At 42.2% G+C, this 23731-nt stretch overlaps 1 protein-coding gene across 3 annotated transcripts in view; it reads left to right on the plus strand.

Moving 5' to 3' along the window:
• The window catches only part of CACNA1I (calcium voltage-gated channel subunit alpha1 I), a 166954-nt gene that overhangs the window by 83645 nt on the left and 59578 nt on the right, over window positions 1–23731 (plus strand). For all 3 annotated transcript variants that reach the window (XM_027722698.2, XM_039391402.1, XM_039391403.1), the window contains exon 5: window positions 13950–14047. In XM_027722698.2, coding sequence (XP_027578499.2) covers window positions 13950–14047 — 98 coding nt within the window. The remainder of the gene's footprint in view (window positions 1–13949; window positions 14048–23731) is intronic.

Genomic DNA, 23731 nt, shown 5'->3' on the forward strand with positions numbered 1-23731 from the left:
CATTTGTTTCCCACAGTGATGGGTGCATTTGAAGAGCTTGATCTGAGGCAACTTCAGAGGGCAGCTTCCTAAAGTTGAGAGCCTGCTACGTGTTGAAAGTTGAGATAATGCGAACACTAATCACATTGGAAATGTCAACCAGAGTCTATATGTGTGTGAATTTAAGGGAAGAGTCACTTATTTTTGGGCCCATACTCATCAACTTTTTAAATCAGGCAGTTCTCCAGCAATAAAAGAGTGAGCAATTTCTCCTACTCACCCTTCTGTGAGACAGTTGTGTTCAAGTGTGATTGGAGATGATGCCACTGTTCCTCTAGGAAGGGAGACATCATCCCTTTATGTCACTGGCTCAAGTGTCCCCCTGGCCTTGAGGGCATGAGTTCCACAGAGGGAGTGGTTGTTCTGCCTCTCATGAGCCAAGTGCTGTAATTAACCGTCTATAGTGGGAATTTTGTCTGTCTTTGCCCTCTTCTGTGGCATTCCTGGAACATGTCCTGGTACGCAATTTACTTGTGTAAATAGGTAGGTAGGTACATAGGTAGGTTAAGGGGGAGAGGACTTCACTACATTGCTAGAGGGCATGACTGTGATTACGAGTGTGTCCCCAAAATATGCCCAAAATCTTTCCTTAACTACTTGTTGCTTAGAGTCCAATGGCTAAGGAGAGGCTGGTCTACCTTTCAGAGAATGCCCTGTCTTTACCTCTCCCCATTATCGCTGTGGAGTTTGCCATGTAGATTTCATGCTGCGGTCAAATCTCAACCTGACCTTGCCTCTGATGAGAGGAATGGTATGTTGGTTATCCTGGCATTTTGAGATATTTTTTCAGTGTTCTTAAGCAGCTTTTAAAAGTGGTGGATATCAGAACAAGACACAGTACTCTGTGTAACTGCTCCAGTGCCTTTGGCGGTAATATTGTCTCTCTATTCCAGCCCGAAATTTCCTGGTTCCTACAGCCAAGTATTGCGGTATCCCATCCAGTCATTTATGGCATCTCCCTATCAATTAATTCAGCTGCTTTCTTCATTGGCTCAAGCTTTATTTGTTGGGGTTTTTTTCCTGTCTCCTTTTCTGAAGAGAGAAAAAAACCTTCCAATTAGTAGGAACAGGAAACTTTGTCCCCAGATATATGTTGGTTTCATTTTTTCGCACTGGAATACTGGAACGTGTATTATTTGCATTTCCAAAGCAGTTCATGCTTTTCTATCACCGACTTGTCCTCTTCATTTCTTTTCTCTTCTCCCAAAAATATGCTTCAACTGCAAAATCCATCAGAGACTTTTTTTAGTTTTCTGTCAGGTTGTGATAAATAAATAAAGAACAGAGTGGCAAGAATTGTGCATTACAGAAGTACATCTGCGCACAAATGAGTTCCCATTTAGTGTTGCATGTGGAGTTCATTACTTAGCCAGGTTTTTGTCTCCAGCTAATGTATGTCATGATGATTTCATATCATTCCGGCCATATCAACATAATTACTCGTGTGAACTAGACTTGTAATCTCGTAAAAAATTATAGCATATTAGTTTGATGTCTATTTTTCCTTAAACTTGTGTTGATTATGGTTAATTTTATTATCCACTTTTAATCCATAATCTATCAAAGCAGCATATTGGCGATTTTATTACGGTATTGTGATGAGCATCAGTCCAGTCAGCCTATTGAGATCACTGTGTACTGGTGCAACATTAGAATTCCTTCAACCCTTGGATGCTTTCCCAGTTTTCTGAGTCTAATCAAAAATCATCAGTACTGGTCCAGATCTTTTCTGGCCTTTTTTAAAAAAACTTTTGCAAACAAATTCTCCAGGCTTGCTTATCTTACAATGTCTCTATTTAGGTACAGCCTAAAATATTTGATCACAGCTGGAGCTGAAATTAGCTCATTATGATCTATGGTGTACATATTTCATCTGACCTTCCCCACAGAACTTTTTTTTAATTGACATTTTCTGCTTTTTTACACTGTTCATGACAATTCTGTTTTCTTGTTCTAGGGATTAACTTGTACGGTTTTATGTGCTCATTCAGTTCTATTACAATTTTTCTACAATTTCTATCTCCTAATTTATATTCATTGGTATTAACTTCCCTTCTCCTGCTATTATGTTGCTGCTTTTGCTTTCCCTTATGTTGTACTGTCTTTTTAGCCTGTTCACCTTTCGTGTCTCTATTAAAGCTTCTTGGATATCTGATAAATATTCCTAAACACTGCTTGACTGTCATGCACATGTCATGAATTGAAGTCTCTCCGGTTTGATGCCTGGAGGTGTTTAAAAGATGTGTAGATGTGACTGGCTCGTGATGTAGTGTTGGACTTGGCAGCGTTGGATTAACGGTTGGACTCAATGATCTTAAAGTTTTTAACCAACCTGAATGACTCCGTGTTTCTAGGGCTGTTTCTATGTCGTTTCAATTTCATGAATATGATCTCTAATCCACAGAATATATCTAGTATTTTGATGATCTTACTCGATTTGTACATAACATATGTAACCAAGTGTTTAAGTTCTTTAATAATTTTTTTGTTAAAACGAAAGCACTTAAAAGACAATCTCTATATCTTCCATCCTTGAATGCAGTTGTCTGTGAGTTGTAAGGCTGGGAACTTGCAATGAGATTTAGATACCCCCAGTGCATTGCCCAAATTCAACTCTTAGAGATGGATGAAGAGAATGCTTTTCTTCTATGATTTATAGACCAATATCAAGAGAAGCTAGTCAGTCTGGTTTTCAGTGTGATCTGGACATACCCAATTGCATTCAGAGGATCATAGGTAATCAGGGTTGGAAAGGACCTTGTGGAGTCTCGAGTCCAATCTTCTTGTTTAAAGGAGGGTCAACAGCAAACTCAAGTTGTTGCTCAGAGTTGTCCAGTCAAGTCTTGAAAACCACCACAGATGGAGATTGCCCCATCTTTCCTCACCCCAGCCCCAGTGTTGATGTATATTGTAAGTAGTTTGAACCTCCTTTCCCTCTTTGGATTTATGTCTATTGTGTCTTGTTCTCCTGCCATGTAACACTGTGAAGATTCTGGCTTAATCTCCTTAGTGACTGCCTAACAGGTATCAAGGAACTGCTGTTAAGTCCCACCAAAATCGTCTCCTCTCCAAGTTGAACAAACCCCCATCCTTCAGCGTCTCCTCACCAACCAAATGCTCCAACCCTTGAGTACCTCGGTGACTCTCCACTGAACTTGCTCCAGTTTATCAACACCTTTCTTTTGTTAGAGGGCCAAAAGTGAGCGCGCTATTCTAGATGTGGTCTACCAAGTGCAAAGTAAAGGGGATAATCCCTCCCTCATCTACCAGCTGCACTCCAGTTGGCGCAGCTCGGTATATCATCAGCCCCCCTTGCACGGACTGTGTGTCACCTGCTGTCCCCCAGGACTAACAGATCCTTTTCAGCAATACCACTATCCATCAATCCTTGGCCAGTGGGTCAGTCCAGCACAGATGCAGGACCTTGTATTCATCTGTTGAATTTTATGAGGCTCCATTTCTCAGCCAGGAGGAATTCTGTACTTTATATGGCAGAAAATTAATCCATAAGTACTCATTTCCAAATAGTCACTGATTCTGTACTAGAAAATGCCATTTTTGACAGAGTATGTTACTCCCCCTCCCTTTCTGTCCACTTGAGCCTCCCTAGCTAGGTTAAAATCCTTGATTTTAATATTCCTTTAATGTAGATTTTCCCAGCAGGCTACCCTAATGTCATTTAGGCTGTTTATGTTCATAAAATGGACAATTCTTATTCTCTTTATTACTTGGGCCCCTGCACTGGTGTATAGATGACACTATTTTTCTCCTCTTTACATCTTTTAGTGCCTTGATTAGTTTTGTTCTTGATATGGAGGTTCTGTAGAACCAACTTTTTTCCTAATTTCATCACTTTCCCCTTTGTTCTTTCATTTAACAATCTCCTGACTGGTGTCTCTCTCTCAGTTCTCCAAAACCTAATTATTCTTCTAATGAAATGCTGGTTAATATTTCTGCACAGGATTAGCCCAGCGCTTTGCGAGTCTCATGCCCTATGTGGCTGGTCAAGCCAGCAGTTTATCACCAGATTCCTCCATCACCTTTTTTGCCTATTGTCCAGAATGTGCCACTAAGGAGCTCAGTTGAATATTTCTTGTCCATCTTCTTCAGAAATGGACACAAATCTAAGTCTATAATGCGTAGTACATCTGCCATGATAAGAAAAACTATTAGTTTCAAAACACATCATCATGGTTAAATACTGTCCTTCCGGTCTGGAAAACCTTCCTAAATTTGCTTTTTAAATTTCATATCACTTATAGTATGGCAGCACAACTCTCCTAATATCTTCATTTCTTTTCCAAAGCATCCTTTCTGAGTAGTTACGCAGCCTTCGGAGAGGATTTTCTGGTATCTTTATACAGCTGAAGATCTCAGGCAAACCTGATAGTCCCTTAGATTGAGCAGAACATTTCTTCTCACTCCCTCTGCCTTTTGGCTAGTTGCTTCTTCAGGAGTGCTTTATGCAGCTTCCACACTGGGAGCCTGGAAAGTATTGATATAACTGAGTATTGATATAACTGAGGTATTACTTTAACTTTCTTTTTCTGATAGTTATCTACTGTCCTTGATTTCTGCTTCCCATAATTCCTTAGGTAATGCATCCTTTCCATAAACTTGCAGTGATGATGCTCCCCAAATTCACCCATCCAAACTCTTTTCAAGCTCTGTGCAGCATCACTGTGTGTGCCTCTGAACACCAACTGTGTCCTTGCATGGAAAGCACTTATGGCTCCGAGTTCATCCTCCACATTTCAGTCCAGGAAAGGGAGATCTCTGAAGGATGTGAGGAACCAACCTTCAAGCCTTCAATGCCCACCTGTTCCCAGGAAACAAAATTGTCTCTGCGTGGTGCCCTTCCATGCTGGGAAGATGCCGCTTAGCCTGAAACACACTGATTGGCCTTAATCTCACAAGATGGGGGAGTGTGTTGCCAGTCTTCTGCTTTTTCTTTGCTTTTAATTAACTATGGTTCTTCAGGGACCTGGCCAGAATTTGCATAGTTATGACTTCAAAATCTCAGATCATTAAATACTTATTAGCAGCAGTGTAAACAGCAGAATGCACAGAAAATCTTAGTTAGCTAACACTCTTCGCCAAATAAAAGTTTCTATAAAATTATGGCAAGTTAAAGAAAACTGTAATAAATATAGCAATTAGGTGTTTCAAGTAGTGATCAGATAAAGATGGAAATCAGCAAGCAACAGGCTAAATAGCATCTTAACCAAGGGTAGAAATATCAGTAGAACAGCCCTTCCCTCCAACATGCACTCTTTTTTCCATCCTTAATGATACTAATTATTTCATTTGCTTTCTCCTAGTAAAACTATTGCTAGATGTGCAACATATTGAAATGAAAGCAGTCATCAAAATGAAATGAATCATACCAGAAAAGAAGGAGGGAGTGGTACCCTCTCTGTGTAACGTGAAGTTCTCAATTATTGCCTCTGATTTTTTTGCCTTCCTAAAAGCTAATTCACTACTCTGTGAATGTTAGGTTTATTTAAAAAAACAAAACACACATAAAAACCCGCAAAAAACCTAAAACCCAGAAGAACAAAGCAAAACCAACAGGCTCACAGGACCAAATGCAGACACTCTTTTTTCTTTTTTCTTTTTTTTTTTTTTCCTTCTCTAAGCAATGAAATACAGAGCTCAGAGCCTGTGTTCTGACTCTTGATTTTTAAAAGTGAGGCCCCATCATTCGTATTCAGTCATCTGAGCTCAGCGACTCCTTCTGGCTTTCTTATCACAGTGTGAAAACCTGCTTATGTCTTTTTGTATCATGTCTCTGAAACTATTAAGAAACTCTGACATTTTCTCCTAGTACACAGTTTGGAGAGAAATCTGAGTGTTCCAGGGTGTGAAATAATCACATTCCAGGCAGCAAGGGACCAGGTTCACAGGCTCTGGAAGCTTTCAACAGCTTTTGCTTGCACAGCAATAAAAAAAAAATAAAATATATTTTGCACTGGAGGGGGGGACAGTTGCAGGTTATTTTTTTTAGGAATACAAAGCATCACAGCTCTGGAGCTGACTGTGTAATTAGCAATTGATCTAATATTCCCTGAGGAAATGTCTTTTTACTAACAGAATTATACTCTCTTTATTATTATTATTTTTTATAAAGGGGAAAAAAAGGGTATAATTTTTGCAGTCCTTGTTTTACTAGCAAGGGATTTTTTTTTCTTCACTTATCTTTCAGCTTTTATGTCAGCAGAGAGTTGTCATTTTGCAACGTAATGAGCTCTAAATTTAAAAGAGATAAGCAGGACTACTTAGCTTAGTATACTGTGGTTTGCAGAGCAATTTGGAGGCCTACTGTGTAATGTCTGGCCACACCCCATATGATGTTATTCTGTTCTTTCTATAGTAGGTGTTGAAAGGAGTTAAATCAGCTGTTTAGGATGGATTTTGAAGCCTGGCCCCAGAGGCACCAAACTGTGCAAAATGGGGGCAAATGCACAGTTTGCTCTTCAAGTATATCTCAAGTGATCTGATAGCAGGGTCAGTACTGCCTGGCGGCCCTATGCCTCCTGCACCATGGAGCAACCAATGTCCATATAGCAAAAAATCAGGTCCGAATAACCCATTAGTTGGGAGTCAGAGCATCCATGAAGACAACACTTTTAAGGAGTCATCCATGAATGACTGCAGCCCTGATGTGACTTGAGGGCTTCATGTGCTTAGCACAGTCCATGTAGTCTTGCCGCTGCCCATTCCCAATGTACCAGGACATGTTCTGCTTTCTTGCAGCTGCGAGCAAGTAAAGGCAATGGGAACACGGTCCACGACTCAAAACTGACCAGGGGAAAAGGGACACCTAGAAAGAGTCTAACTTTTGCCATAGCCCCAGGACCTTTAAGAAAAGTGAGGATGTGGCTCTGGTTGGAAAGGAGAAGGGCAAGCATGGTGCAGTAATCTTAAAAAAATAGGTCCTGCTGGGCAGGCAAGTTTGCATCCACTAGTACATGTGCATCCTGTAGCTGCAGACTCAGAGTGGAAGCAGTAGCCCTCCTCTCTTGCCCAGCATCTGGGCAGGCCTCATCAAAATCTCCTGGCTCTGCTTTTAAAATGTCCAGATGGGTTTACAAGAGATTGGATTCATGCCCTGCTCTCCTTCTGTACAAACTCGGGCATATCCAACCTTAGCAAGCGATGACTGGAAGTGTCTTGAACGTCACACATGCCCCATGCTCTACCTCTTCAACTCTGTGCTCTTCCTCCTGCCTCCTTGCTGTTGCTCCAATGCAGATAGTCTCCACTATCCAGGCAGTTGTGGACACCAGAAAGTGGATTTTACTGCCTGCCCTCCCTTGGAACACCAGAGATTCAGCTCATAGAGCTTCTGAGGGAGCCTAGCCAGCCCTGTTCTCCACGTTCCCCGCACATTGCTACACCTCCAACCACAAAGGACCCAGGACTGTGTGGATCTAGTGATGCACATGCTTTTAAATTTCTTTTCATCAGAATGGCTCAATAACATAACAGTGGAGATACAGGACCATTGGGAGTACGGGCTTTGCTCCTTCCTTGTGTTGTAGCCATAGTCTTTGAAGCCAGAACAAAGGTAGCAGGACCTACTTCTCATCCTGATGTGTATGACAGAAGTGGGAGTATTTAGGGGTAAATCAGTCTCCCACCACCCCACAAACTGCAGGTGGGAGATTTGAGCTGTAGGATGGCTCATATATCAAGGGGGTAGACATTTTGGTAAATGGAAAGACGTCAGCTCCAACTTTTAGCATAGATATCTGAATAAAAAATTCAGATAGGGAAAGCTGACAGACTTAGTCTTATGTTTTTCCTATGCATCCTATGTTTTTTGAAGTGGTAGAAATTAGTTTGTAAAATTTGATGGCTGAATCAAGGAGACGAGGATGGAAAGGCATATTCTTGAACACAGAAGACATCGATTAAATCCCATCTGGTCATGGCATAGGTGCATGTCAATCTTAGACCCCTGACATAGCTGAAAAGCTGAAGGAATTCAGAGCAGAGAGCAATTAAAGTCTTCTGCCTTGTTCATATCAGATACTCATAGACGTAAGAACCAAATAAAAGTCCACAGGCAGGAAAAGCTTCACTTCCCACAGACACTCACAGCAAGTCCAAAATTACAGCTAGGAAGTCACAGCCTTAAAGTTTTTGGCTTCAGTGCCAACCTCAAATTTATTTGACAAAGAAATATGAATTGATTAGACTGCAGTTAATTAGATTTCAATTGAAAACTTCTATCAGAGAAGGGGAATTAGGCAGCTTTTGAATTTGACAAAACGTATTGGCTTTGTGTCATAAGAAAAATACTGCCTTGGTATTTTTCATGAATGTTTCCATTATACATTTTAAATACTGTTTCTTGGCTTCTAATTTTTAGCAAACAGAAGTTCAGAAGCTAAGATTAGGAAAGTTAATGAGTGTTTAATAAAGGTATAAGGAGATGTAAATATGAAAATGTAAATGGTAATGTTTGAAGTGTTTTAATAATGGATTTCATTGAATGTAATTGTGAGGTAGCAGGTAGCCAGGCACTGCATAACTACATTATCTTGGGTTTCATGTGCAGCAAGATAAAGTCTGAATTTTCTGGACTCCTTACATGTTTTTCATAATCTCTATTTTAACTAGCGTTAGTTTTTATTCCTCCATCCTGCTGGTCAGTCTGCTCTCCTGTGTCTGGCACAGAGCCACTCTGGCCATGCATTTCTGCTGTTGGACAGTGAGCACTGCTCTTCTTGAGTGCCAAGACAGATCCAAGCCCATGCTTGAGCTCACAGGTACAGAGGAGCAAAATTCCAGGCTGTAGCTGATGAAGCTATTCTGCTGTTGTTGAGGCCTCATGAGCATTGAAGGTTTGTATGCCAGTGGTTTGCACGCCCCCTCATCCCTGTGTATTCGCTGTCTGCTCCAGTGGCTTGGCATGGGGCGGAGCTACAGGAGACCAGATACTTTCTGGACAGGGTCAATGTGCTAACAAATTGCTCACTTGCTCCCTGCGCTAGCTTGGTCTTATCTCTCTTTAACCTGAGGTCTGTTGTGTGCTCAGCTGAGCAGACGTACCTGGACGTAGGCTAATGTTTATCAGCAAGGCAGAGACTAAGCTGGAGGAGAAAGCAGAAAGATGATCAGTACGAAAAGGGACAAAAAGAATAAAGATGAAGATGGAAAAGAAAATAATGGATTGGGAAGGGAATTGAAGGATATGAGGAAAAGTGGAAAAATCTGAAGGAAAGTCAAGGGACAAGTGGCAAAACTAAATTAAGATGAAAGATTAAGTTGCGAAGTGGAAATGTTGCAGACAGGCATGAATCAGAGTGATGTAGAGAGAGAGAGAGGATAGGAAACAGGTGGGATACCTTGAGAGTAGGGAGGGAGGCAGAGCTCGAGTGGAAAGGTGTTCCCTGCCAGGCATCTCCCGGCTTCTGCAGGATGAACCCCATACATGTAACTGGTGTCCCTATCCCATTTCCTATCCTGACAGCGTTCCCAACATGCATCAGTCTTGAGCTGTGTGATGTCGGGACAGTGCACGTGTCAATCCCCCCACCTTCTAGAAGAGTTTCATATAGAAAGTTTCAAAGAAGAAAATCTCCAGCGAGGGAAGAAGTAAATTATTGTATATACTCAATTATCTTGACAGCTCAGCACTCAAATTCCATCACAGATCAGGAGTTTCTGTCTGATTTAGCATAGTTTAAGCTTCTGAACCTGTCCCTCCACTCGTCCACCCACACCAGAGGCCACAGAATACTTTAGTGGTGCCAGAAACGAGGTGTTGTTTCCCTCAGAAGAGATGCATTCCACCCTGTCCCCTCATGATAAAGGGAAAGGACTCACAACCAGCATGGGCTTTTTTTTTTTTAATTTCTCCCGCATCCTAGACTTTGCCTGACTGCCCCTGGATGTTAAAGAAGCTAAGGTGTTTAAAAACAAGATGTGCTTTAAGCAGCCAATAAAGGTGGGAGAACTAGATGAAGGGTAGTCAGGACGTGGGGATTACCCTTGCCCGTGGCACCGAGCTGCTACAAAGCAAGAACAAGGAGCCTGGAAATCTCCTGGAGTTCAATAAGGAGGTAACCATTTTGTACTAGCTGTAATGCTCCTTGCTCTTGGTTTACAAACACTGAGCAAACGTGGGGTTCTGCAGGTTGCTGGCATGATAAGGATCATGCCACTCAACTGAGGGTTGAGTGCCTGCCTGAGAGTCCAAATAAGCACAGTACACCTGATTCACCATTGCAAGATCTTTAGACACGGACACAGCAAACGTGAAAATCCTGGCATAAATGTGCTGCCAGTTGCTGACTGATCACTTCTTGTGATAATCCCTTTTGACTCTCTGTCAACCCAACGCCACCTCCATATATGGCAGTAGGAGATCGGGTGCAGCCCAGACCTAGAGGGGGTTATGTGTCTAGGGTGTCCAGGCAGTGGGGAGCAGGGCTGGCTGGAGAATGATAATAACAAAAAGAGCTGGGCTAACAATCCCTGAAATGCTGCAGATGCCTGTAGACTCCAGCAGAGTCACTTAGAGATCCCATTTCATTAGAGGAAGGAGGCAACATTTGAATTTATCAGTTTTACTTATACAGAAGGTGTTTTGTTTTTTTCTTAATCAATGGAGTTTCATTTCACCTTGGTCATCTGCCAGCCTTGCACAAAGAGGAGTGTGAAGGTAGCTGATACTAAAGCCATCGCTAAGAATGAAAATGCAAGAACAAGAGACTCTAATACAAAATACACTGGAATTGCATTGGAGTTGTTTTGGTTACAATTTGCGTGACTACAACAGACATAACTCATCCATGGGGATTCAAGCATCCTGGATGTTCTCTGTTATTACAGCCAAGATCAGGAGGTCTCAGGAAGAACTGTAAGCAGAAGGGGTCTGTTCATCGAGCTGAAGCCCTGGGGCCTCCTAGGGCTGAGTTCATTTTTGTTAGTAGATGATCTCTGAAAAATTTAGCAGTTGCCCTTTTCTAACCCATCCTTGGGAACAGCCTGGTGTTTTCACTGGCAGTGTGATTGTCTGTTCGGCTTTTTTTGTCTGGCTATACTGGAATGTAATCATAGCAAATCTGCAGTCACTGAGGGCTGCAGGAGGCTGGCTTGCTGCTGTCTGAACCGCACAGTTGCAGCTAAGACAGCATTTGTCTTGCCCTGAAAGGACCCACAGTCACTACTCTGATGATTAATAATTTTCTAGTGACACATGGACTGTACTACATAGGTGGCAAACTCATTCCAGCTAGGAGAGGGCAATGATGTGCACCTGGTTAAGGTTACTCCCAATGTAATGCTAGCAACATGGCTGTAGCCACAAGAGGACAAAACTTAAATGGTTTGTAAACAGCGGTTCTATATTAAAAATAATTTTGCATGGTTAAGGCTAAGAAGAGATGTCACCTCTGTCCACTGATTTCTTGTCAGCCTGTTGCTTTTCCCCTGCGTTCAGTTTCTGTGAGGGTCACCACGTTCTTCAGGACTTCTCATTTGGTTCCTTGCAGTTCAGAAAAGACCACTTTTTGGAATTAAATGTGTTTTGAACTATTTGCTTACTTGGCATTTGACTCTGTTTCAGGTTGTTCTGCTGTTGCCCCAAAAGAATTTTTTTTGCCTTCAGAGATTGGATCTCAACCCAGTGCTCTAGTGGATGCATTTTTTTAGGAGAGGAAAGTTCTGAGGGACTTCACCAAGCTTGGACACCTTTATGTTTCTGTGCATATACCTACCCCCTGTAACAGACTGCAGTGTAGGGACTCCTTCAGCCGTGAAGCTACCTCTTCATGTCAAGTCTGTGCTGTGAAAAGCTGTTAGCTCATGTCCTAGGAGCAATACACCTATGTCTATAGGGTGTTTTGTCCATAACTGTAGTTCTAAAGTTTCAGCAGGTCTGTCTAATTCAGGAGTAACAACATGCTGATGAGGCAATCTTACTTTATGCTTTTGGAGCAAGGTTGGTCAGTGCTTACAAAAAGCCCTTGGTTCTTTGAACCACACAGGTATGTCCTTTGTATGATGTTCTGTAGTCATGTCTATGCATTTATATTTGTGTGCATTCCTCCTTTATACCCACTTCCCACTTTGATCTGACTAGATAGATCCTAAGCCTCTGTCTGTCACTAATGCTTTCTGTAGGCTAGTTGAATATTGCTGCTTGATTTGAGGTGGGGTTTTTTTGGGTTACATTTTTTTGGGGTGTGAATATTTTGATTATCTGCATGAAATCCCTTGTCTCTCCTTCTGCATTTGGCATATGTGGAACTGACAGCTCCAGGGAGGTAAATGAATGCCACTGTGTTTCAGAGGAAAAATTATTGCATGCAATTACCCTAAAAGTGCATGAGAGAACAGAGTGAAAGGAATGAGGGAGAGAAAGAGAGAGAGCATGAGAGAGAGTAATCACAACACTTCGACAGGTTTACCCCATCGTGTTTGAAAATCTTTCACTCTGACAAGTCCCCTTTGTGAAAGGTGTAGACAGATAACCAGGCATTAGCTCTTCAAGGTCCTCTTCAGTGGAAGGTAATCAATAGAATGACCAGTGCACTGGTCCATTTCACTAAATGCCTCTCCCTGATATTTTTTACAAACTAGATGTACCCCATTTCCCTCTTGATGTCTCACTTTGGCTCCCTCATTCACTTTTCAGTGGTTCCTCGGCAGATGGATCTGAGGCAATGTTAGGTTGACTTGTGGGTCTTTCTGTATAAATTATAATGTATTTGTTCTGAGAAGGGGTGCAGTAACAAAAGGCTGTGTCCCCAGTCCCTCTCTATCTCTTGAGCCTTATTAAAAGGCCAAGGAAATGGGAGGTTTTGTAGCTTCATTATTCATGTCTGAGAAGAGATTCAGTAGAAGCAGTCCTTGTCCTGACTCTGCTGCTATTTCACCCACCAACTCTGTTACCCCCTTGATCCCATCTGCACATCAGGGGAAGCTGGTGACAACAGCCCATGTCCACCTGGAGGCCTCATGCACCTATGTTCACAAAAATATGTAAAATGTTTTGAGATCCTCAAGTAGAAACTGCTGGCTAGGGTAAATGGTTAGTGTAATGGTTTCTCACCATGCTTTCAAAGAGGCAGGACATTTGCCATACTGGCAAGGAGGGAAGCACTGGACTAAGGGATGCTGAGCCAGGTCACTTTTTTGTCACCTGCACCTGCAGCTCTCACAGCAAAGCCAATGCATTAGTCACACCTATTTGCACTTTGAGGTTATTTAGATAGCAGGTTGTTGTGTTAGGGAAGCTAAAGTCTAGCATATGCCCTAAAATTAGGCTTTTCCCCTTTTGGTTGGTGTCAGAAAGGAGTGATTCACAGGTATGGGGGAAGCCTCTCCACCTAGTCAAAGCAGTTACCATTTTAAGTAAGAGAGTTATTTTCTAGGCGAGATAAAACAGGTTAGCTGAAGCTGCCTCCAGGGACTGTATCCTGCAGTGTGAGATGAGGAGAACACGGGGAGCACCGCACTGTGCTGCAGGTAACACTCAACAAAACTGGCTACACAGCCCTCTTTTCCTGGCTTTGTATGAAAAATGGCCACTCCATGTGTGTGCCCTCACCAGCAGCACATGCTTCTTGTCAGTGCATCTTCATGCAGCTCCTTCCCCTCCTGATGGTCACAGCAGGTACGTGTTATCACATCTCCCGGCCTGCATCATGTGCACTCTCACTGCTCACTGTGTTTTCTGCCAGAGGAGCTGTGGGCTCTGGTCTTGTTCCCGGAAAGCTAATGGAGACTCCAATTTTGCTTCCAAAAACTCAGACTTCATCCCCATGGCTTCCAGAAACTCTTCAATGAAGAAATGATAAATCTGTGGCTCAAGCCAAAATTCTGGATTCTTTTAAACTTTCTTTTTCTCTCTTTCTCTCTCTCTCTTTCTCTCTCTCTCTCCCCTTCTGCAGGATGGTGGAGTACTCCCTGGATCTCCAAAACATTAATTTGTCTGCAATCCGTACTGTCCGTGTCCTGAGACCCCTGAAAGCTATCAACCGTGTGCCTAGTAAGTCATGTTTCCCTGTCACACCTGCTCAGCTCAGTTTTTGGGGAGTACATGACCAATAAGGCTGCATGTGGTGGTGTTCTCCAGGCAGGGTTCGGGTACAAACTGAGTGGAGGCTTCTGCAGGGTATGTGCAGGTTTTTACCGATCAAAGGGCCAGAGGTGTCATAGGATGGGCAGGAAAACAAGAGTTTCCCAGTATATCTGGTCATGGGCATTCTGTGCACAGCCATTTTGATGGCACAGGAACTGAAGTTGAACAATGTGCAGTAAAGGAAAGTGGTTTTTTCTTCCCTTTACTGAAGAGCATTGCAGGTTTGACAATGTCTTCAGCCTCAAAAAGGGCTGTGCGAAAGGTCTAAAGAGGGATGAGCTTGGGGAAGCAGGAAGAATTGGTTTGCTCAGGCTTTCAATGGTTTTCCAGATCCTCTCCTCTGAAAAATTTTCATGCCATTACAGCTTAGGGTCGTGTAATACTGACGTTTTTTTCTCTCCTCCTTGCCTTGTGCTTTGCACTCCCTCTTTTGTGCCAACTATCCCCGCTGTGAGCTGGCGTGTGTATGAGCCAGGCTGAGCACTACTGGGAATGGGGATGCCAGGGCTGTGCCTGAGCCTGGATGTGTCAGTAGCCAAATTGCTGCTCACCAGCACCATTCTAGTCTGACATACAACCCTCAGCTCAGGTCTGCATCTAAACCAGGGACATGTTGTAGCCCTGGGGCATATCTGTGCACGTGCACTGCACCCACAGTGGAGGTGGTCCCTTCATAACCCTTGCATCTTCCCTTCGCAGAGGATGGGGACGAGACCACCCTCTTCACCATGCTTTGAAGTTTTCGGTGGTGCTGAACTTCTTCCTTCATCTTCCCTTCCTTTGTCTCCCTTGTTTTTCTTTTTCTCATCACTGGTGCTCTCCTTGCAATCCTGAAGCAAGTAAGCAAGCATTGCTATTGTTATTGAACTGCAGGAAACATGCAGGTGGCTCAGGTTTTTCAGTGGTTGTATCCAGGTGTATGGAAGTGAACTGGCAGACAGGATGCATGCCATTGAGATCAGGGGATTGTGAGAGCACTGCACTCAGCCTGCCGTGTCACTCTGATGTTTCTGGCTGTTCCCTGTGCAAAGGCAGCAGCTCCCACATGCAGCCCCATGAGACTTCAGGCATTTCTTCTGCAAGTTTTTCAGTCTTACAAACGGCAGGAAGTCTCTTTGCTTTTCCCCATAATCTCCCTAATCAGGTTGTATGCAGTGGCTAAGACCTCACCAGAGCTCTCCTAATCCTTCTCTCAAGCTCAGATGCTCCTTTTTCTTTTCCAGTTCTGAGGGAGTTTGCACAGTTGACCCAGTCTGCATTATATGCTTTTCCTTGTGCTAAAGTCACTTCCATGATGACGCCTATTTCCTGAACATGTTGTGGAGGTGTAGTGTCAGGAGGCACCCTTTCTGTGAGGGGTAGGCTGGAGGTTGTGCATGGCAAGCTAGCCCCTTGCAGAAAGCGTGCTGCCAGCTATGTGAGAGCAACTCCATCCTCATATTATGCAGCCTCTTTTCCTCCCTGTTTCATCAGGAGTCCCATGAGTTTGTGCTCAGACTACTTTGAGACTGATCCCTGTTACAGGGTAGACTTAACCCTGATGGAGAGCGGAAACATCCTGAGTGACATCCAATTACCTCCTACAGGTGTCTGCCATTTTAATTGATGGACACTGGTGGTCAGGAGCAAAGACTGACAGAAAATCAAGGCCTTCTTCTATTTCTGTTTATCTTCTGGAACAGCCAGAGATGGCCCAGGGAAGAGTAGTGTGAGCCACGTCAGAACTGACCCATCAGGGACCTGCTCCATGCATGCAGAGGCACCAGAGATGCTTTTCATCATCTCTCCTGACCTTTGCAGAGCGCAGGCCATTGAATTTCCTCTGGCTGTCCCTGCCATGACACTACCTGTCTTCTCCTTTTATCAGTATGAAACTTTACCTGTATGAAATTGATGCTGTTTTAATTTCCACTCTGTGGTTAAATATTTATGTATTTTTCTTGCTATGTAAATCTGTGGTTATATGCAGAGAATGTTTTGGAAGAAAGACATCAAGTCATTAATTAAAAAACAAAAAAAACCAAAAAAACAAACAAACAAACAAAAAACCCCAAAAAAACCAAACCAAAACAAAACAAACCCAAACTGGATTCCCTGGGAGAGGAAGCATTGACTTGAGGGCTGAAAACTGGCGAAGAGGCTGTAAACAAAGGCTGGTGATAAATGGAGCTGCGTTAGAAGAAGGTGCCTAGTGGGCTACAGCAAACATAATTAATGGGACCTTTGGCCACAAATCTTTTTTTAATGCCTTTTTAAAGTTCTTCATTACAGATCTGAAGTAAGAGGAAAGTCTATTAGTGAGATGTACTGATGATACCAAGCTGGAGGTGTTGCAGGTGCTAACAAAGAAAGTGGGAAATCACACAAAAGGAGGTAGATGGAGATTGAGGTCATGGTTGTGAGTGTGAGATATCTGGAGAGAGGTGGTAGGGTTAATCCCAAAGGCAGATATTCAGCCATGTCCAAAAGGCTGTGACGGGACATTGTGGCCCAGTGTTCACCAGTGGCCATTTCAAAGGCTTCCACACGGGCACCCGGGTAGGGACAGATTTTCACAGAGAAGTCTGGCTGTGTGGACTGAATAAAGGCAGATTATTATTAGGAGAATGGACAAAATGATTAGGAACCTGACTGATTACAAGTGGAAGAATGAGTGGAAGAATGCTCAAATGTCTGTTGGGGTAGATTATTTAGCGCCCAAAGAACAGTAACACTCTACCAATTAGCTAGTGTTTGAAAAGTCCACATACTGAAGTGAAAAATTTCTGGAGAATTTTGAGAGAAATTTCATACTACATGACAGAAAAAAAAAATAACAATGTCAGAAAATTAGAAGAGAGGAAATTCACAAGGAATTTCTAAGGAAAAGGTAGCAAACATGGTAGAGGAAAAAGTGTCACCTATGAAATAAGTTAAGTAAACTTATTTTATACTCTTGGCAGGTGGGCAAGGCTGAAGTTTAAATGCCCAAATTGGGTATGTCTAAATACTGCTTACCCATGCTCATTTCTTAACATGTTACTGAAAGCCCTTCCTTACAGTGAGACTTCTGAGGCTTTGAAACAATATCGCACAAGGAGCTGACAAATGCTATTTGTGTGTGCCATGCTCATTATCTATGGTGTAAAGGATGCATAGACTCTCTGAATCATGACAGTAGAAGAAAAGGACATCCAATGTAATCAAAAGGTGGTAAATGTCCATTAAGAATGACATTCTCCACCCAGTTCATAATTAGGCTGTAAAACACTCTGCCTTTGGGAGTCCTTCCAGTCCCAAATCAACTAAGATGCACTGTGTAAGTAAAGGAAGCAAAATGGGATTTTCCAGGGGAAGCCCCATCCCTGGAAGTGTTCAAGGCCAGGTTGGATGGGGGCTTTGAGGAACTAGTGGTTCTTGTCCATGGCAGAGGAGCTGGAACTAGATGATCTTTAAGGTCACTTCCAACCCAAACCATTCTATGAGAGCCTACACGGAGACACTTCTAGATTTCCAACTTTCTTATGTCAGGGTTAGAGCTGATCTTTAGCTACTGGTTATAAGCAACTGATTGCATTTTTTGCAGTTCTCAGCAGGATGTGCTACTGACCACTGACAGATTTCCCTTCTGAATGAAGAAGCCTGGGGTTCTGCCACACTTGATCATGTCATTTCCATTCTCATGTCATCTTTGAAGTGTACTAGAGAAAATATGAGGAGCCCTAGTTTTGTAATATGTATCACGCCTTCTTCAACATTCCTTCTTATCTCTTGCATTCTTGATTACAACCCCAGGAACTCAGCCTTTTGGGGCTTTTTTTGAAAATGTGAGGGAAAAATTAGAGATAGTTCTGGTCCTATTAGCACGTGATTTGATTCCATGGCAGTGAGTCAGTGTGACAAGCCCTGCAAGTCACTGAAGAAGTGTAAAAAGGAAAAAAAATACCCTCCAGATCTTGTCAGGGGTAGTTGCTTTCTGCTCCAGGCATGTCTGTGTCCTAGTCTTGGGGTGAAATTCCACATCCATTTGTTGTTATTATCATTTTGTGATTGTGTGTCAGGTTGCTAGGTGAAACATTGCTGTTTGCAGCTCTTTCATTGCTTCTTCTCATGGCAAGGCACAAGATCTGGAGGGGGAGGCTGGTTTGCTTTATTTCTGCCTGCTTTTGAGTCATTTTTGATAATTTGAATTTCTTGCACTTCTGTTATTAAGTTTTTTGACATTGGAGCAGAAAATGTTTCTTCAGTTTATTCTTTCTTATTGCATTGGCCTTATGCAAAGAAAAGCCCTTGCATTATGTTTGATGTCTTCCAGTTTCCTCTTATAATTTAGTAACTGATTCATCATTTGGAAGCAGATTATTTCAGCTGACCACACTGTATGGAACTGAAGGAGTCTGTTGCAGTGTTGCATAGCAACTTTATGGAGTAGAAAGGGTATGCATGTGCTAATACTCGGTGTGTAAGTGCAGTAATATGTATGTGGAGTTATAAGCATTAGAAATATGTTATATGTTTATTACTAGCTGTGCAGGAAATAGAATTTCAGATTTGTGGGGAGTTCCGCTTTTTCTAAATGTGGTTTATTTTTAGTCACAACAAAAATAATCTTTTCCCATCCATTTTAACATGGCCTTATGCTGCCTAATTTTAGGTGGTGTGTTTGGTTTTTTGATTTTTTTCCTACACTTAGTCATGACAAAGAAGTTTAAAAATCAAAAATCCTCACTCATGCCATTCTAGTATAAAAATGATTTTCTCTCATCTTGTCCTCTTTTTTGCTAAATGTTTTAATAACTATTGCATCATTTTTATTTCAATGAAATAATATTTTTTGCTGGTAAATGTGCTGTGTAGGAAAATCTTGATCTAGTTCCATTTTTCTTTATCAATGATTGTAATTATAGTAGCTCCATGGGTCCAAATAGACTGGAGTTTTCTACTTTTCTTCTCAAAGATATAAAGATCCTAAAGATATAAACCAAGATTTTTTATTTCAGTCTTTCTCATGTTTCAGACCAGGTGAATGAGATCCAGTGATTGTCATCAGCAGAATACAACTGACATCTCCTAACTCTTAGCTCTGCATTCATCTCACTAGACCGAAGCACTAATATAAAAATAGTCTAAAACAGATGAATCCTGGAGTTGGAAAAACAGATGTTTTGCATTTATATGCCTGACTTAAATCTGTATTCCACACCAAGCTACCTGTGCTTGGTGCTGTAACAGTGCCTAAGATAGAGCAATCTGGCTATGAACCCTGCACTTGGCATGGGGAAAAAGTGATGACATTTACTTCTCTAAATGTGTTTTTGAAGAACTAATTTCACTGATGAGTGTGTGTGAAATTAGCTTCTGACTGAGATATATTAGGCTGCAAAACAATCTCTTTTAAAGCTAGATCAGACAAAGAACAAGCACATTTGACAGGCACAGTCCTGCCCTAGCAGTTGGAAATGCAAAGGGATTATGAAGTTCCTCTTCTAAATCCCTCCCCCCCAGGGTCTTTGCTTCAGATGCTTCCGTCTTTTTGCAAGTGGACTGTCACTTGCTTGTTCTCTTCCAACGTTGATTCCCTTTCAAAACTGTCCTCTTCTATTTGACTCTTTTGGAAGTACATTTTTCCCCTCTCAGTTTTATTTGTGAAGTAATAACTGAAAATCAGATACTGTTATATTTTCCAAATATTTAGACTTACCTCATTCACAGTTCTTTGTAGAAGCTGCTCTGTAAATCTTGATTATCACATCTCAGTGACAAACCAAAATGTGCAAATGTGTATACACACAGATTTATCCACATGCAGCCAAAGTCTTGTGCAGGTTAGTACAGGTACAGGAGTGATGTTCTCTCACCAAAAAAGGTCACAAAGCACTTTTCATTCCCTAGTCAGGCTGTGTGACACAAATGTATTGAAAGGCAAAGCTGCCAGCTTTCTGTAGGCTCTGTCCCAGACAGGTGGGCAGTGAAAGGATGGAGAGAAGCTGACAGGGAATGGACTTGACCAATAGGGTCAAGTTCAGTCTGTGTCCTCTGTTCCCAATCCAATCTCCTAGCCAAATGGAGCAAAACACTCAGTAGAGCAATGTGATTTATGCCTGGAGCAGGCCATTAAAGGATGTCTTTCCTCTAAGAAGGGTACAGATCAGAGATGGAAACGTATTCAGAGCTGCAGTATCCTGTATGTGCAGCTCTCTATCAAGTCAGTCAAGCCCTAAATGCTCAGGCTTGCTCAGGATACAGGGAGCAGTGCAAAGGGGAGCAGAGCAGGATGAGGATCAATAGAGATGAGAGCAGAGAAGGAGCTTGGCTAGAAAGAGAAATGCACAGGAAGCAAACAGGGGGGTTTGCCGGGCACAGCATGTGAAGGTGTGATGCACCTCTGTGTGTAGGATAATGCATAGATGGTGGGGGGGAGGGAGGGAAGGAAACCAAAACCAAAACAAAGTCAAGGACTAGTATAAAGAAAATCTATTGACTCTCAGATAAATATGCTGGATGAGTTTGTGAATTGATGCTTTTCTGGAGCTGTTTAAAACTGGTCTATCAGAGGCCCACATATTGTAGTGATGGAGGAAATCTTCATAGAATTATAGAATGGTTTGGGCTGGAAGGGACCTTAAAGATCACCTAGTTCCAACCCCCCTGCCATGGGCATGAACATCTTCAAGTACACCAGGTTGCTAAAAGCTCCATCCAGCCTGGTCTTGAACACTTCCAGGAACATCCACAACTTCTCTGGATGTTCCAGTACTTTACAACTCTCACAATAAAGATTTTTTTTCCTGTATCTAATTTAAGTCTTCGGTCACCGAAGACAGGTTGCAATTTTATTTACTTGTTGTCTGATCTCAGTGCTGTTTTTCATGTGGACTCCAAGTGTGTAATATATTGCCAGGTAATCATGGGAGAAAGTAATCTTTCCCTCTCTGAAGCAGTCCACTCAATTTCACTATTATTAGCAAGTATTCAAAAGTTACAAATTGTGTGCTTGTAGGTTATCAGATGGGTTTAAAGCTGTGAGATTTGAAAAAGCAAAAGGAAAACCAATCACAGATTATATTTCTTTTTCCCATGGCTTTCAGACCCTTAAATCTGTGACTCAGATCTTTTAGTCCTCTTTTTTTTCCCCCATAGTAGTGGGGAATAGAAACTTCTTTTTTTTGCTGTAATCTGGCATTGTCAAGTCATAACAATATTTCACACCTAAAGGTTTCTGCCATGCTTCCCAAGACTCACAATAAAAATCACAACAGTCAGTAACAGCATCTTGGAGTTTGTGTAAAGCAAACCTGGAAAAAAACAAAACAAAACAAAATCATAAAAAGACCTTTGTTGGAATCTTTCTTTCTTCCTTCTCCTGGAGGAGAACCTGCACAGCCAGAATTTTAAAAAATGCTCATTGCCTCACAGCTCCCATTGTGACAATTCTACTGCCTGTTCAAACAAGCTCAGCCTCCAGTGTACACAGCGCTCATGAAAGCCCAGCCATGTATTTTGCTGCCTAAATGGGAGCTGAGCTGTTTTGCAAAATCTGTCCCATGGGACCTATCAAGAAATGGATACCATGGAAATGTGAGCAATAATGACAGTGTATTATGGGGTGAAAGATAATGTCATATTACACTAATGCAAATTACACTTTGTGTGTGTGGGCAGGGCAATTTACAACCATAACCTTAAATTTCTCTATCTTTGTGTATTTTGGGCCCAATTCTCCTGTTCACACTCATTTCACCTAACATCATGTCACTGCCTGCAGTAGAAAGAAACATGATTCATGCCAGTGACAGCAAGAGGAAATTAGCTCCCTTAAATCTGAACCAGAAGTTGCATTAACACTGTTTTACATAATATTTTGCATTATTCTGTCCCATTTACACAGCACTAGAGATGTGTAAAGAACTTGAGGATATTTATAGAATGGAGGCAAGTGGCTCACAGCCACAGCACTGAAGTTACCTTGCCTGGTGTTGGGTGACCCCAGCAATTCTGAAAGAAAAGCTGGCGCTGTATGTTTTTAATAGACTCTTCACTGAAAGTGAATGCAGTCATCATTGCAGTGATAAATGGGGAAAAAATGAGATTATCAGTGAATGAACTACTGTAGCAGGTGGTAGTAGGTGTTGCTTATTAGATGTTCAGTATTACAAAAAAGAACAGAACGACAGCAATCCCCCAGAGAGACACCTCTCTAAGAATTAATCTGACACCTGTCATCACTCTCCAAGACAAGGTTGCTTAGCAGTCCAAAGCTTGCAAGGTGATAATGGAGAGAGAGTGAAGAAAGGGCTGCTGACTGAGACCTTTGCCTGCATTTGTTTCTGCTCATGTCACCGATTATGTGGCTACCAACCATGCTATGGTGGCACATACTGAATGTGAATGCTTTTGGTGGAGGAGCTTTCTGTCGTTATCCATGAAACTTCAGCTGGGCTCATAGCACCCATAACAAGGTGCAGCTTGCTGCAGAGCTTGGATGTCTCCTTTGCGGATGACAGAAAAGCCTGGACTGGGGCCATCCTTTTTCCAGAGATGTCAGCATTTAGGTGTCAAGACAAATTCGCTGAATTTCACCCTCTTTCTTGAGGCCACCCTGGGGTCAGGTCTGCAATTAGGAGGCTTCACTTCTGAGCTTGCTTCTTCAAAACACCTGGAAGCTCCACCTGGGCCCCCTTTGGCAGTCTGCTGAGCACTGTGGCTATGCAGCACCCATGTGTTTATTTGCTCATCTTCCCCCTGCCCGAAGGAAAACTGCTTATCTCTGGTTTCATTTGCACTCTCTTTTTGGCAATTGTTTTAGCTGAATGTCTGTTGGGAGATGTTCTAAGTGGTGTATTTTTTCTCCCCTCTTACTTTTCTTTTTGATCCTTATGTTGACCTGACCCGATCCATGTCTTGCTCTCCAACTGAAAAGAGGTGAGATCTGTGTTAGTCCCTGGATCACAAGGGATTTGTTTCTGCAGCCTTGGAGAAAGCTTAAGAGAGTTCTTTCTCTTTTATGAGTATACTCTAAACATACTCTGGAAAGCTCTGTTGTCCCAGCAGGGGGAAGCTCTGGCCAACAGTTTTTTTCTGGAGTTTTTTGCCTCAGGCTTAACTTGAGGAATACTTTAAAGGTAAGGGCTGAGAAAACTTAATTCTTGAACTTGATTCAGTATTCTAAGGGAAGTCACTGTACCAAGATGAGGCTTGATGTGCCCATGTTACTGTGAAAATGAACAACAACTCTTTGTACTGGCTGAAGCTTTATAAGTGCTGGAAATGTCATGTTTTGATATTTTCTGTGGTCACACTGAGGAGTGACAAAGATTAAAATAATTTGAGGTTATGTCATGAACAGGCTGTACAGGATGTCAGAGCTGCTAGAAGGCTTTGCTTGTCTGTAAGGCAAAAGTGAGGAATTTTTGAGGAACTTAACCAGTGCTCCTGAACTATGGATCATGCTGAAAATCTGCAAGTGCAAAACCCCCAGCTCTAAATGTATCCTACAAGGGTACATGGCAAGGGAGACAGCAAACACCAGGAACTTGACAAAGAGATCAATGGGAAGACTTTGCTCATCTCTGAATGAGGCCAGTGTGTCTGGGGCAGTTTTTCCATAGCAGC

This window comes from Pipra filicauda, unplaced genomic scaffold (genome assembly GCF_003945595.2).
Source record: "Pipra filicauda isolate LSUMZ 115617 unplaced genomic scaffold, ASM394559v2 scaffold95_size2449627_pilon, whole genome shotgun sequence".
Lineage (NCBI taxonomy): Eukaryota > Metazoa > Chordata > Aves > Passeriformes > Pipridae > Pipra > Pipra filicauda.